The 15,304-nt window shown below is 49.8% G+C and overlaps 1 protein-coding gene across 1 annotated transcript in view; it reads left to right on the forward strand.

The window, feature by feature from the left end:
• The window catches only part of dock5 (dedicator of cytokinesis 5), a 50,038-nt gene extending 42,845 nt beyond the window's left edge, over positions 1-7,193 (forward strand). Inside the window, exons 41-52 of the mRNA XM_042344459.1 lie at positions 609-750; positions 1,152-1,233; positions 1,530-1,614; positions 1,991-2,077; positions 2,735-2,911; positions 3,242-3,325; positions 3,527-3,664; positions 4,897-5,063; positions 5,395-5,596; positions 5,864-5,999; positions 6,381-6,490; positions 6,779-7,193. Of these exons, the coding sequence (XP_042200393.1) occupies positions 609-750; positions 1,152-1,233; positions 1,530-1,614; positions 1,991-2,077; positions 2,735-2,911; positions 3,242-3,325; positions 3,527-3,664; positions 4,897-5,063; positions 5,395-5,596; positions 5,864-5,999; positions 6,381-6,490; positions 6,779-6,898 (1,530 nt within the window). The 3' untranslated portion in view covers positions 6,899-7,193. The remainder of the gene's footprint in view (positions 1-608; positions 751-1,151; positions 1,234-1,529; positions 1,615-1,990; positions 2,078-2,734; positions 2,912-3,241; positions 3,326-3,526; positions 3,665-4,896; positions 5,064-5,394; positions 5,597-5,863; positions 6,000-6,380; positions 6,491-6,778) is intronic.
• The last annotated feature ends 8,111 nt before the right edge of the window (positions 7,194-15,304 follow it).

The following is a 15,304-nucleotide window of genomic DNA, read 5'->3' on the forward strand; positions in this document are numbered from 1 at the left end:
GCGTCCACACTCCCAGGTCAGGGTTAGAGACACAGTAAAGCTCCCTCTACACTGTGTGTCCGTCCACACTCCCAGGTCAGGGTTAGAGACACAGTAACGCTCCTCTACACTGTGTGTCCGTCCACACTCCCAGGTCAGGATTAGAGACACAGTAAAGCTCCCTCTACACTGTGTGTCCGTCCACACTCCCAGGTCAGGGTTAGAGACACAGTAAAGCTCCTCTACACTGTGTGTCCGTCCACACTCCCAGGTCAGGGTTAGAGACACAGTAAAGCTCCTCTACACTGTGTGTCCACACTCCCAGGTCAGGGTTACAGACACAGTAAAGCTCCTCTACACTGTGTGTCCACACTCCCAGGTCAGGGTTAGAGACACAGTAAAGCTCCCTCTACACTGTTCGTGACTGTGAACCTGAGTGTTTGTGGGTCATATAGAAATGTAATTTTGTTGTTGTTATTGCTGCCGCCTCCTCTCCCCTCACCCCACAATCATCTGGCCCATAAAATACAGTCACTACACTTTACAGTAGTATATTATGTGAAGAACTTTGAGATGTGATAAGGCGCTATATCAAATGCAAGGATTGTTATTATCTGTTTCTTCCGCAGAACAAAATGTTTATCCACCGCGGGAAGGAGTATGAACGTTATGAGGATTTCCGGTTGAAGTTAGCCACGCAGTTTCCCAACTCCGAGAAAATGACCAGCACCTCACCTCCTGGGGACGACCTCAAAGTCTCCCCCAAACAGTGTATCCTTCGTGCCACCTTCCCCCACCCTCCCCTCCCCACCGCACAGAGCAACCTCTCACTGTAACACACGGAGTCCTGTAGCTCAGAGCCCTCGGCTCGCAAGCAAGAGGACCCGGGTTCGATTCCCGGGCGGGTCAGGTCAGGGCGAAACCTTAGGCAAGTTTCCTATTTTTTATAATAATAATATTCTTATATTTTATGATATTATTATTACAGAGTTATAATAATATTATTATTGTCTCTGTAACCAGTATTTCTCTATAATGCATCTGTCTTTAACTTGGCAATCTTAGCCTCTGACCTGTCTTGTCTATTAGCGCTCTGAGACTCTGGCCCATGTGAGAGCCGCGATATAAACGCAAGCGGTTGCTGAATGTCCTATTGCTTAACTTCTGTTCAGATATCCAGTGTTTCACTGTGAAGCCAGTGCTCAGCCTCCCTCCCAAATACAAGGACAAGCCTGTCCCAGAGCAAATCCTCAAGTAAGTCTTTCTGATGTCTGTTCAGTCGATCACCCCCAGCCTTGTTTGTCCATTATCCTTTCCATTCCACCACTGCCCCAAAACTCTCCCTCTATCCCTCCGCCTCACCCCCTTCCTTCCCCATCTTCAGATCACACCTGAAGAACTTCCTCTTCGACCAGTGCCTACGGTCACCTCCTCCCTTCCCCCCGGCTCGGCATCATGCTCTGCCACGCTCTGACACGCTACCCTGCGTGAGGGGGCGCTGTGGTTGTTATGTTTATGTGTGTATTCACACGTGTGGTTTCTTTGAGCAGCTTTTACCGTGTGAACGAGGTGCAGCAGTTCCAGTATTCCCGGCCATTCAGGAAAGGAGAAAAAGATCCTCATAACGAGTTTGCTGTAAGATCGTCTCACTGGCCGTCCCTCACAACAACAACAACAACAAGATTACATTTGTATAGCACCTTTCACGTCGGGAGGACGTCCCAAGGCACAGGGGGGGCTGGGCTTCAGCACTGCCCCCAACACCCCCACCTCACGTCGCTTCCCCTCCTTGCTCGCTCACTCACATACTCATTCGCTCGCTCACTCATACTCGCTCGCTCACACACCTACTCGCTCCCTCACACGCGCACTCACTCGCTCACACTCACACACTCACTCACTCACTCATTTTGGGGTCAGAGGTGCCGTGCTGGGATGATGGAGGGTAATGGGGTACAGTTTGCCAGGACAGACACTAACATCTCCGACGCTTTAACTCTCGCCCCGACAGACCATGTGGATTGAACGGGTGACGTACACAACAGCTTACAAGTTTCCGGGGATTTTGCAGTGGTTTGAAGTCAAGTCCTCAACGTCTGTACGTAGCGTTTCTCTCGCTTTGTACGCTTTGCCCGTTATTATATTAGTCCATTGGTGGGCCGCTTTCCTGGGGGTAATAATCCCTTCAAAAAAATATATATGTATTATTTATTTCTTGACCATCCAGCGCCTTGGGACCTCCTCCTAACGTGAAAGGCGCTATACAAATGTAAATTTTTGTTTTTGTTGTTGAATAATAATAATCACTTGGTCGCTCAATCCACAACTGTTTGTGGGGACGTCGCTGTGTGCGATTGGCTGCCACGTTTCGCCCGCAAATCACAGGCAATTCACTTTACAGTGTATCCCGTGAAGCGCTTTGAGACGTCTTGAAGATGTGATAAGGCGCTGTATCAAGGCAATGGATTATTATTATTAATCTCAACACTCTGACACTCTAACCCACTTACATGCAATCTAAATCCTTGCATTTGATACAACGCTTCATCATGTCTTTGTGAAGTCTCACAAAGTGGAATGACTGTACATTTTGTGGGTGAAGTTAGAAGTTAGACTTTAGCACTGAGGAGAGGGGGATAGAAGCACATGTTGACTCCTGTGAAGAGTTTGGAGAAGTTCTTCCTGTACAGGAAAGGCACTGGATTCAATGTCACGGATTTTTATATCATTGTTATTCCTGTGACTTTGCGTCCAGGAGGAGATCAGCCCTTTGGAAAATGCCATTGAGGCCATGGAGCGGGTCAACGAGAAGATCAGTAACTTGGTGCAGCAACACACCTGGGATCGCTCACTACCTGTCCACCCGCTCTCTATGCTTCTCAACGGTATTGTGGATCCTGCGGTCATGGGCGGTTTTGCCAACTACGAAAAGGTACGCTGATCCCCCTCCAAAGACCACCCCCTCCCCAACCCCTCAGTCCACCCCCTCCTCCAGAGAGACTGAGTCTCAGTCTCAATCTCCGAGACTCTGCCCTGCGTAAATTCGCTCTCTAAATACAAGTTGTTTGCCGGTTTATTAGGCACTCAACCCGCGACTGTTTGTGGGGACGCTACTGTGCGCAATTGGCTGCCGCGTTTCGCCCACAAAATACACAGTCACGACACTTTGCGGTATGTCCTGTGAAACGCTTTGAGACGCCTCGAAGATGTGATAAGGCTTTGTATCTAACGCAAGGATTATTATTGTCATCTTCCTCTGTAGGCCTTCTTCACTCCTGAGTACATTCAAACTCACCCCAAAGACCAGGAGAAAATCGATATACTGAAACACTTGGTCGCCTTACAGGTGGGTGGGGGGGACAACAGCGTGAAGAGTGGGGGGAGCGGTGTGCGGGGTGAGTGGGTGGGCAATAGGGAGGGAGGGAAGCATCTCTTTGGAAAAACGTGTGATATTTAGCCTCGTTCATTCATTATAATAATATAATATAAAACAATCCAAAAAAAAGGATTGAGGTATTCATGAGGAAATCTCTACCTTCTTCCCCAGATCCCGTTACTGACTGAGGGGATCAGGATCCACGGGGAAAAATCCACGGAAGAACTGAAACCTCTTCACGACAGGATAACCTCCTGCTTCAAGGAACTGAAGGAGAAAGTGGAAAAGCTCTACGGAATTATCACTTTGGTGAGCGACAAGCTAAGGGAGGGATGGTTGCTTTCTTGAACAACACTCATCGGCTCCTCCTGCGCCCCGGGCTCGGCCCCGGGATCCGTTACTGTGAAGCTCTGAGACTTCGTCCGGTGTGGAGGGCGCTATATAAATCCAAGTTGTTGTTGTTGTCCTAGTTGGACAAGCAGCGGTTAAGCTTGTCAGACAACGCTCTCAATAGCCAAACTATGTGTGGTTTTAGCAGTTAACCCAATGCACTCTGGGCTCCCTCCAAGCCTTGGCTCTTGCCAACCTGCGCCTAATACTCTCCAGAATTAGGTAAACAGGATGTGTCCCTCCAGGGAGAGAGAGAGAGAGAGAGAGAGAGAGAGAGAGAGAGAGAGAGAGCGCATTCCATTTCAACAATCTGTCTCTGGGATTTCCATGTGTAGGTGGGAGGCCTGGAATTCTCACTTGGGTTTGGAGACTTAAGCAATGGTGACAGGTTTCCGTGTGTGTCAGACACCCGGCTGGTCACGGTGACGGGTTTCCGTGTGGGTCAGACACCCGGCCGGTCACGGTGACGGGTTTCCGTGTGGGTCAGACACCCGGCTGGTCACGGTGACGGGTTTCCGTGTGTGTCAGACACCCGGCTGGTCACGGTGACGGGTTTCCGTGTGGGTCAGACACCCGGCTGGTCACGGTGACGGGTTTCCGTGTGGGTCAGACACCCGGCTGGTCACGGTGACGGGTTTCCGTGTGGGTCAGACCCTGGCTGACTTGATTGGTTTGGATCAATTTCAGGATCCTCACACACTCGTTTTAAACTCCCTTCATGCCCTGGTACCTCCCTCCCTCTCCAACCTGCTCACCCTCAACCCACTACCCGCTGCCTCCGCTCGACTGGCTCTGGCCTCCTGCTTGTCCCTCATCTCTTGCTTCCACCATCAGTGGCCGCACTTTCAGTCGCTATGCCTGAAACTGTCACACTCTCCCTTAATCCAACCACTTCATCCCTCCCTCCCACCCCATCTTCCACAGGTCGCACCTGAAAACCTTTCTCTCCGACCATGTTCATGTTCACCTCCCCCCCTTCCTCCATCTCCCCCTGTGCTTGGCGTCGTGCTCTGCCACTTCCGAGCGCTCTGAGACGTTGCCCTACGTGAGGGGCAAGTTGTTGTGGTTGTTGTTGGTTGGCTGATGGATTGCTGGATCTATGGAGCATTGACATGTGTGTTTTGTGTGCGACGGTATCTGTCCTGTTTCAGGCCTCGTCCTTCACTGCCAGGAAGCGGAGCCGCTCAGGCTCAGTGGTGCTGCCCTATATAATGTCCTCCACCCTCCGTCGCCTCTCCACCGTCTCGGTCACCTCCTCACTGACCTCCAGCTCCTCAGCCTCGTCAGACAGCACCTCCTCCCGCCCCGACTCCAACGGGTGAGTCTCTGGCCCTCCCGGAGCGACAACAACACCAACAAACTATCCATTACATTGAGATGTCGCCTCACGTAGGAGGACATCCCAAGGCGTTTGGGATAGGACAGTCAGGGATTTGGACCGAGCCGGGAGGGGGGTGGGGTGCTGGGATCGGGAAGGGTGGATGGCAGGGAGGGAAGGTATCGGAAGGTGACCAAAGGTGCAGTCGAAGAGGAGGGTCTTGAGATGGGTTTCTGAGTGTGTCAGACACCCGGCTGGTCACGGTGACGGGTTTCCGCGTGTGTGTCCATGGTTTGATGACGTGATAACTGACATCAACTCATGCCCACAGCTCAGTACTGGAGCCTCTGGTAGAGCAGAGGGGAGTGGCCCTGAGCAGAGGGGAGGACGGGCTGGACAGGGACGAGATGGACTTCAGGATCAGCAGGTCCAGGAGGAGGGAGAAGAACATCAGCAAATCCCAGGTCATCTTCGAGAGGGACGTGAGGAGTGAGCTCTCGGCTTCGTCTGATAAGGTTTACGTCTCGGAGGTGGTGAGTGTTTGGGGTGGGGGGGGTTGGGCGGTGGGTTGGGGGTTCGGACGGTGGGGGTGAGTGGGGGTGACAAGGGGAATGAGTGGGTTTCGGGGTGAGGGAGGGGAGAGGAGGGGAGTGAGGGGGTTTGGGGTGGACGAGAGTGAGCGGGGGTGGTAAGGGGCTTCTGGTGAGAGGGGGTGAGTGGGGGAAGGTAGGAATAAGGGGGTGAGGGGTGAGGGGGGTTAACAACACACACTGACTCTCTCCGATCTCTCCTCTGCCCAGTTATCCCCGCTCCGCCCCCAGAGACCGAAGAGCCTGCAGTTCGGAGACAAACGACTGTCCTCTTTCCAGTTCTCCTCTCAGCTCTCGCAGGGTTTGTCTCCCCTCAGCCCGGCTCCGACAACCCCCAGGACACTGAGTATGTTCAGCGCTGTGTCCTGGGTTGGGGGTGGGGGGGGACAACTGCCCTACACGCAGATGTTAAGATATTAAGATGTTTAAGTGGACGTTAAGAACCTCTCAGCTGTTTCTGGATGTAAATCTCACCCCCTCCAACCCCCTCCCCATAAAACCCCTCCCCACTTCCCAAATCCCTGCCTAAAGACCTTCCTTTTTGATTGTGCTTAAGGTCACCTCCCCCCTCCCTCTCCCTCTGGCTCGGGGTCAGACTCCGCCACTGTCAAGCGCCCCAGGACGCTACCCCATGGGACGGGCGCTGTGTAAATGTAAGGTTGTTACTGCCTAATCTGCTCTCTCTCCTCTCTCTCCCCTCTGCTCTCTCTCTCTCTCCCCCCCCCAGGTTTCCCCACCCTGCAGACAGATGCTGAGACCAGATTGACAGACAGCAGCCCCCCTCCCCCCACCCCCCCAAAACATGCCAGCCAGCGGCACTCCCTCCACACACCTGGCGTGAGTTCACACCTTTCACTCGCAGCATCCGTGACCCAAACTAACTCTGTGTGAGCAAACGAGTGTGAGCGACTGAGTGTGTGTCTATGAGTGTGCGACAGAGTGTGACTGTGAGCGACTGAGTGTACGAGGGACTCTATGACTGACGTGTGAGTGAGTGACAGTAACACTGTTGTGTGTGAGTGAGTGTGTGAGCTTGTGTGAGTGTGTGAGTGTGAGTGTGTGAGTGCGTGTGAGTGCATGAGAGTGTGTGAGTAAGTGTGACAGTGACAATGCCTTGTTTCTCAGGATGCTCCACCGCTGCCGGACAAGACAGAGTCTCGGGGGTCGCGCCCGCCTCCTCCGCCCCCCAAGAGCCGACGATCGCAGGTGGGGGCTCCCCCAGGGCCGGGCTGGGGAGCGGAATAGCAGCGGAATAGTACCTCCGCCCGTCCCCCCCGACCACTGCAGGGAGAACAGAGCTGCTCAAAGGGGGAAACCCCCAACCTTCACCCAACAGGAGCCTGTGGCGGAGCACTTGAACCCCTTCCTGACTGGAGAAAATCCCCCAATCCCCTCCCCCTCCTTTACCCCATTCCCCTCCTTTTTTCCCCCCCTCCCCCTCCTTTCCCCCTCCTGTTGGGAAAAACTTGGAGTCGAACCAGATCTACTTCCCAGTTTTCCCAACGGGGGAAAATAAATCGGAAAGGCTTGATTGACATTAAAAAAAGGGAAGAACAATGTTGAGCGCGAGAGAGAGAGAGAGAGCGAGTGCGGAGTCTGTACATGTTAATTTAAAACTGTGTCGGAGGTTTCAATGTTTGTTTTTGCTGCTACAAAATAATGACGGGAGAAAGGGGTCGAGGGTGGGGTGTATTGGGGCAAGGGGGGGGAGCGAGGGGATGTTTGGGGGCGAGTGGGAGTCTTACATGTTTTGTTAACCTGTGTCAGCAGGAGTTTGTCCATCGCTCCGACACAGTGGGGAAATTTTATTCACTAGTAAAAAGGTAACAGAGAGAGAGAGAGCCCGTTATCTATCCTGACCCCTCTCTCCCCTTCTCCCCATCCCCACGCCGTCTGTCACCCCCTCCCCCCCACACACACAGACAGACAGACTCACTTTGGCTCCATCAATAATAGGTTGTATATATATTTTAGAAAGAAAATAACATAAATTTGGGTTTATTTAGCTCCCTCCCCCCCTCACACCCTCCACTGTAAAGTTGTGTTAAATTATATCAGGTCGGAACATGTCAATGAATGGGATTCTCGAGCGGAGCTACGATTGCACGTGTGTGTGCACGTGTTCCTGAGTGTGTGCATTGACCTTGTGGATGGCAATGGGAATAAAACTTTAAACAAATCTGTGCTCGTGTCTCTGTGTGTGTGGGAGGGGGAGGGAGGGGGAGGTGAGGGTGGGGGGGGGGGAGGGAGGGGGGAGCGCTGTAATGTGCTAATGTGGGTTAAAGAGATGGAAGTGGGGAAAATCTTTGCCTCACCTGCTGCCTCCACCATCGCCACTCTCTCTCTCCCTCAATCCTGCCGCCTCGCCCCCTCCCTTCCCCGCCTGCAAAATCCACGGTCACTACACTTTACAGCGTATCCTGTGAAGCGCATTGAGACGTCTTGAAGACGTGATGAGGCGCTGTGTGAAAGCCAGGATTATTATTATTGTTAGTGTTGGTACGAGGGAACTGCTCTGTGTCTGTTTGGAGTTTGTGTCAGAAAAAACGTGTTGCCTTTCAGTGTTGCATTGACAGGAGAGCGCTGTCCCCATTCTATTTGGGTGAGTATCTCTCCAGCTGTAGGCAACATACAATATAATAATCCTGGCATTAGATTTAATAATAATAATCCTGGCATTTGATATAGCGCCTGATCCAAATTTCTTTTTTTATTGAAGAGCAACTTTCTCAGCTGTAAACTAATCATTTATTATTCAATAATACTCATTTATTTTTGTTATTAAATTGCAAAGGCACGTGTGTAAGAGTGGAAAGAGTTTATTTCCTATTTTCCTTTGCTTCAAATCTTTCGGCAAAGATTAACAGATTACAGAGAGTGCGCGAGTGCATAATTGAGTGAGTGATTGAAGCGGATCAGCGATCCCATCGATGAGCGCCCGTCACTCCATTCATCGGCTCAACTGTTTTTCCACTGCTACATGTTTTTTCTTAACACCATTTTTCCTGGAAGACAAAAGATGATCGAGCCTTGTATATCAACCATCTCAACAATAACTACAGGAGATGACCGTAGGTGCGGTCGAAGAGGAAGGTCTTCAAGCGCGACCTGACGATAGGGAAGGAAAAGCGGTGAGATGGGGAAATACAGGTTGAGGGCATAGTGGCTGAAAGCGCGGCCACCGATGGTGGAACAGATGCCACGAGGGACATGCAGGAGGAGGGAGCCAGTTGAGCGGAGTCAGCAGGTTGGGGATTGGGTTGAGCAGGTGGGAGAGGTGCCTGAGTGTGAAGGGATTTGAAAACGAGTGTGAGGATCTTGATATCGATCCATTTGGCGATAGGGAAACAGTGGACCCTGGCTAGAACTGGTGTGATGGAGAGTTTAGTCTTGACACGCTCTACAGGGATTTGCTGCCACATGTAGCATATATCTCGGGCGCTCGCTGTTGCTTTCGCACTTACCGGTTTGTCTCCTGGACACTCTGGAAGCTCAACGGTAGCTCTTCCTCTGCTCTGCAGCAGCTCCTCAACTTCGCCTGTGACCTGCGGTGAACAGTGTTTTGATTGCAATTTAAAAAAAATTCTCGCCAACCTCACCTGCAGCTTAAAATCTCTATGAATGTGTTTCTCCCTCTCTGGGTTTGAGCGAGAGTGAGCTCTGTTTCGCAGACAGTCAATTCACCTTATAGTATATTCTGTGAAGCGCTTTGAGACGTCTCAAAGACGCGATAAGGCTCTAATATTAAATGCCAGGACTATTACATTTTGTCTCTGTGGCTGGAGAGATCCTCAGTGCAATAGAACGGGTGTAGAGGCGCCTTCTGTGGCACCTCAACACGCAACGCAGACACTTGACCAGACCATGTGAAACCCGGTGTTGCCACAGGAAGGCGCTCTCCCCATTCTATTTCGCTGAGTATCTCTTTGGCCAACTCAGTGACTGTCTTTTATAATAATAATAATAACAATCCTGGCATTTGATATAGCGCCTTTAGTTGGGTCTTCGAGAGTTGGGTTCGATTCCCGGCAACTTTCCTTACTGCGCACGTCTGATAATAATCCCTCAAGAAAGAAAACAAAATAATTATAATCCGGTCACTTAATCCACGACGGTCTGTGGGACGCTGCTGTACGCAATTGGCTGCCATGTTTCGCCCACGAATATACAGTCAATTCCCTTTACAGTATATTCCTGTGAGGCGCTTTCAGACGTCTCGAAGATGTGATAAGGCGCTGTATCAAATGCAAGGATTATTATTATATTATTATTCAAGACATCTCAAAGCGCTTCACAGCATATACTGTAAAGTGAAGTGACTGTGTGGTTTGTGGACATTATGTCTTATTAAGGAAATAATGATAACAATGTAAATAGCATTGAGAGGATGGCGATTGGGATCAGTTTCAAGAGGAGAGAATGGGGCGGAGGGGGTGGGGTTGGGTGTGAAACTGCTGGGGATACAAACCCCCTGTAGGAATTCAATCATGTGCTCTGTGCCACGCTTCCTTCCAGGACGGTTATCGATGGACCAATGCTGTGCTGAGGTCAGGGCGGTGAGGACGGCCAGGATCAGAACCAGCCATAACAGCCTTTTGCCGAGGACAGACATTCTGTAAGAAGACACGGCTGTTACTCTCTGCGCAATTAAAGTTAAACCGGGCATTTACAACATGGGCGCAAAACCCAGAGCAAGCGCTGGCCTGTCCTTAATAATAATAATCCTCACATTTGATACAGCGCCTTATCACGTCTTCAAGACGTCTCAAAGCGCTCTACAGGATACACTGTAAAGCGTAGCGACAGTATTTTGTGGGTGAAAGGCGGCAGTTAATTCCGCACAGCAGCGTCCCCACAAACTGTTGTGACCACATTATTAATTTATTAGTTTTTTTTTTGAAGGGTTATTACCCCGGAAAAGCTATCCATCAATCGACTGACAACTGACTGAGTTGATACTTATCGCTAGGTAAACAGAGGTGTGCGTGTGGAGTAAGGAATCTTCCCCAATTTTTCGCCCCGATCAGCCCGGGAATCGAACCCCAGCTTTGCGAGCCGAGTGCTCTAACCACTGAGCTACAGGATTCCAGTTAAAGCACTCGAGCGATTTACAACACGGGCGCAAAGCTCCGAGTAACTGTCCTTACCTTGCAGGCACTTGTTGCTCACGGAGCTTCGAGGCAGGTTCAGCTCTCGTCTCTGCTGTGGCTCCTGGGTTTGTGATTGTCGGCTTATTCTGGTGGGGTTTTTATACGGTGCGATAATGCATTAGGCTCGCAGCAGGGTATCAGCGAGAACACCACAGGGCAGGGAATACACCGCAGGCACACACTCAACAAATCGCCCTGGCACCTCAGAATAGAGTCTGATCCATTAATTGCCGGATAGATTAAGCCCGTCCGGGGCTAAAAGATACCACTATAAGTTGTGTTATAATAATCTCTGCACTTAACGCAGGGTCTCACGGCAAAAAGCACTTCACAGTGAATTGTTGTCGAACGCAGCGATTGTATATTTTGAACCGGTTTGTGTACAGCTACGTCCCCACAAACAGTGAAGAAACGAATGATCAAATCAATCCAGATATCAACTGGGAAAAATATTAGTGTGAGGATCACCCTCCCTGGGGCTGTGGTTCAGGAAGATCCCGATTAGCTCGAAGGGGAAATTGGGTAGATATTGGGGAGAAACAGAAGAGGGTGCAGAAAGGGTAAAAGCAGGAGAATAATAATAATAATCCTTGCATTTGATACAGCGCCTTATCAAGTTTTCAAGGGGTCTCAAAGCGCTTCACAGGATATACTGTAAAGTGTAGTGACTGTATATTTGGTGGATGAAATGTAGAAGCCAATTGCACACAACAATGTCCCACAAACAGTCATGGATTGAGTGACCAAAGTATTATTTATCTGAAAGCATTATTACCCCCAGAAAAACAATCCAACAGGTTCCTACTTAATGCTATAAACAGGGGGGTGTAGAGTAAGGAAACTTGCCCAACATTTCGCCTACGGGGAATCGAGCTTGGGTCCCCTCGCTTGTAAGTGCTCTAACCGCTGAGCTACAGAACTCTACATTAATGCAATAATTGCTTCCCCCACTCAAATGGCCACCGACTGATTAATCCTTTCTATGCGAATCCTGACCAGCTTTGGCTTTCACCGCCTGTATTGTGCCAGACTGAGGCAGGTTTAATGATGTGGTGCTGGTTTACGGATATACACGTGTGTGAGGTAGCGCTCTCGCCTGAGCGCAACTTCTGTAAGGAAGCGATGGCAAAATCCACAAGCGATGCTGAGAGAATAGTTTATTGTGGAGTCCTGTAGCTCAGTGGTTAGAGCACTCGCTTTGCAAGCGAGAGACCTGAGTTCAATTCCAGGCAGAGGGCCAAACCTTGGGCAAGTTTCCTTACTCCACACAGAGCCTAATAATATTCCCTCCAAAACCAAAACAATAATAAATTGGTCATTTTCAATCTACGACTGTTTGTGGGACATTGCTGTGCGCAATTGGCTGCCGCGTTCGCCCACAAATATACAGTCAATTCACTTTACAGTATATTCTGTGAAGCGCTTTGGGACGTCCTCCCGACGTGAAAAGCGCTATATCAAATGCAAGGATTATTATTATTATTATTCAAACCAATCCTGTGTTGAGTAAATAATAATCGTTGCATTTGATACAACGCCTCATCACGTCTTCTAGATGTCTCAAAGGGCTTCACAGGATACACTGTAAAACAAATCCACTGTATACAGTTTGTGGGCCAAATAGTTTCCATCTGCAGATAAACGAAGAGAGCATCTCCTTGGTGAGATAGAGAGGTTAAATCTTGCCCTGGAGCTCAGCAAAGTGCTGAAACTTAAGCTTTACAGCTCGAGTCCCAAACCCCTGATTGTCCAGCACCCTGGGACGGCTTTCCGATATGAAGGGCGCTCGCGATACGAGTGTCGTTGGTTGCTGTGGCCCTCGGTGAGGCGTTCAGACACAGCGAGTTGGCAGCCTGTGAACTAGACTAAAAGCAGTGCACAGGAGCCCCACCGAAACCTCTCCCTCCTCTCAGTAAATACACGGCTTCATTTGGTGCTCGAGAAATGTGTTGCCCCCTTTCACAATCACTGCATTCCCCCTCTTTCCTCCCATCCACCCCAATGCTGCTCTGACCCCTGGCCTAGCGAAGGTCAAGGTCACCCACACAGGGCATCAACCAAAGCTGCTCTTGCCCCAACCTTACCCTAATAACTTCACTTTTGAACCCCTTGTCACTCGTTCCTGTGTTGTCTCACTCGCCCCTTCCTCCCTCTAACACTGACCACCTTCAAAAGAAGGTTGTGAGAACTTTTGGACACTGTGAACACAAAACCCAGGACCTCTCCCCTCCCTACTCGAGGGCTGAATCAGAAAAGCGATCCCTCCACAACCCCACCTCCCTCCTTCCATTCCAGCCTTCATCCCACCCCATCAACTGTTTATAAAGAGGACTGTTTCATGCGAAAACTCCCTGACAGATTTCTATGGGAGGAGTGTTCCCACCTGAAATTCTACATTAACCATTGCCATTTTGTGTGCGTGTACACACACTTACATGCACTCACTCACACTTATACACGCACATTCGCACACACACACACTCAAAATCACACAGACGATTGTAAAAAGTCTCCAATCTGTCCGGCTAATAATTATCTGGAGTAGAGTCAGAATGGGAGGACAGCTGATTCTCTCTCCCAAGCGTATGGTGGGAAATGAACCAGAGCAGCTTGAAGCAGTGCCTGTAATGGTGAGCGCAAGGTGCGTGTGTGCAGAATGGGATTGCATGAATGCGTTCTCCACTGGCTATGGAGGTCTTGTATTTCCGTCTCCTCCTCCTCTTGTTGATGGGGTAATGTTGCCCTTTCACGTTGGGAGGACGTCCCAAGGCGCTGGAAGATGGCTCCCTTCCCGTTTGAGCCCCTCAAGTTGGCCTCATGCAGGTCACAGCCAGACAGATCGCAGTTCTGGAAAAGGATGGGATAACGTTACCAATCAAGAGTGCGCAGAATCACTGGAACTGCCTCAATCCCTCAGTCTTGCCGCTCCCCCATTTGCTCATCTTCAAATCCTACTTGAATACTTTCCTCTTCCAACTGAGCCTTCGGTCACCCCACTCTCCGGCTCAGCATCAAACCACAAAAACTTTGTATTTATAAATGTACCTTTATAAAGGTTGACCCCCCCACTTATCTAATAACAATGAGCAAGACCCTCATCTCAAGACTCTCATCTTCGACCATTCCATTAGTCACCCTCCTACCCCTAACCTCCCTGATCCCAACCCCCAGCTCGGGTCCAAATCCCTGACTGTCCAGCGCCTTGGGACGTCCGCCTGATGCAAAAGGCGCCGTGTAAATGTCATGTGTTGTTGCTGCCAGACTCTGGCGTGTTACCAGTCCACGTCATGTTTGTGTGTGTGTGTGTGTTTGAGAATATAAGTGTGTATGAATAAGTGAGCACGACTGTATGCATGTGTATATGTGTGTGGGTAAGAATCTGTGAGTGAGACTAAGTGAGTGTTATTCAGACTGGGTGTCTGTGTGAGTGAGATTGATCGGGTGTAGAAGTGAGATTTGTGAGTTTGTGAGTGAGACTAAGTGCGTGCGTGTTGAGTGTGTGTTGAATGTGTGAGTGTGAATGTGAAGGAGTGAGTGTGAGACCTAGCAACGAGACGGACTGAACAATATTCTGAACAATATAACCCCCATAAAGTCCTGTAGCTCAGTGGTTAGAGCACTCACTTAGCAGGAGAGAGAACGTGGGTTCAATTCCTGGGTGGGACAGAGCGAAATGTTGGGCAACTAACACTGGGTTAGTTCCTGGGATGAGGGGACTGACCTATGAGGATAGTCTGAATAAACTCGGGCTGTATTCTCTGGAGTACAGAAGAATTAGGGGGGATCTTATTGAAACATATAAGGTTCTTAAAGGGCTGATAAAGTAGACACTGAGGGTCTGTTTCCCCGGTGGGAGAATCTATAACCAGGGGTCACAGTCTGAAAATTAAGGGTCAGCCTTTTAGAACAGAGTTGAGGAAACATTTCTTCACTCAGAGGGCAGTGACTTTATGGAATTCACTCCCCCAGAAGGGCTGTAGATGTCAGTCCTTGAACATCTTCAAGGCTGAGACTGATAGATTTTTTAAAAATAGAGAGATTAGGGGATAGGGCGGGTAATTAGAGTTGGTCTGAAGATCAGCCATGATCTTATCGAATGGCGGAGCACAGGCTCGAGGGGCTGAATGGCCGACTCCTGCTCCTAATTCTTATGTTTTTCTGTTCTTATGTTAAGTTTCCTTCCTCCACACACACACACCTCTGTCAGTAGGAATCCGGTTGTTAGTCGATTGGCGGATCGCTTTTCCGGGGGTAATAAACCCTTCAAAAAAAATTATTAAATTTGTCACTCAATAATAATCATCCTTGCATTTGGAATAGATCCTTAGCACATTGTTGTGCTAAGGATAACTGTAAAGTGAATTTGTCCCACATAGTCGTAGATTGAGGAACCGATTTTTTTCAGAGATTTAGTAAATTGTTGGCCAGGACGTGGAGAAACTAACTCCTTTCCCACACGGCTGTTTGTAGGAACACCGCTTTGCACAATTGGCTGCCGCGT

Source organism: Callorhinchus milii, unplaced genomic scaffold (assembly GCF_018977255.1).
Source record: "Callorhinchus milii isolate IMCB2004 unplaced genomic scaffold, IMCB_Cmil_1.0 Scaffold28, whole genome shotgun sequence".
In the NCBI taxonomy this organism is placed as follows: Eukaryota; Metazoa; Chordata; class Chondrichthyes; order Chimaeriformes; family Callorhinchidae; genus Callorhinchus; species Callorhinchus milii.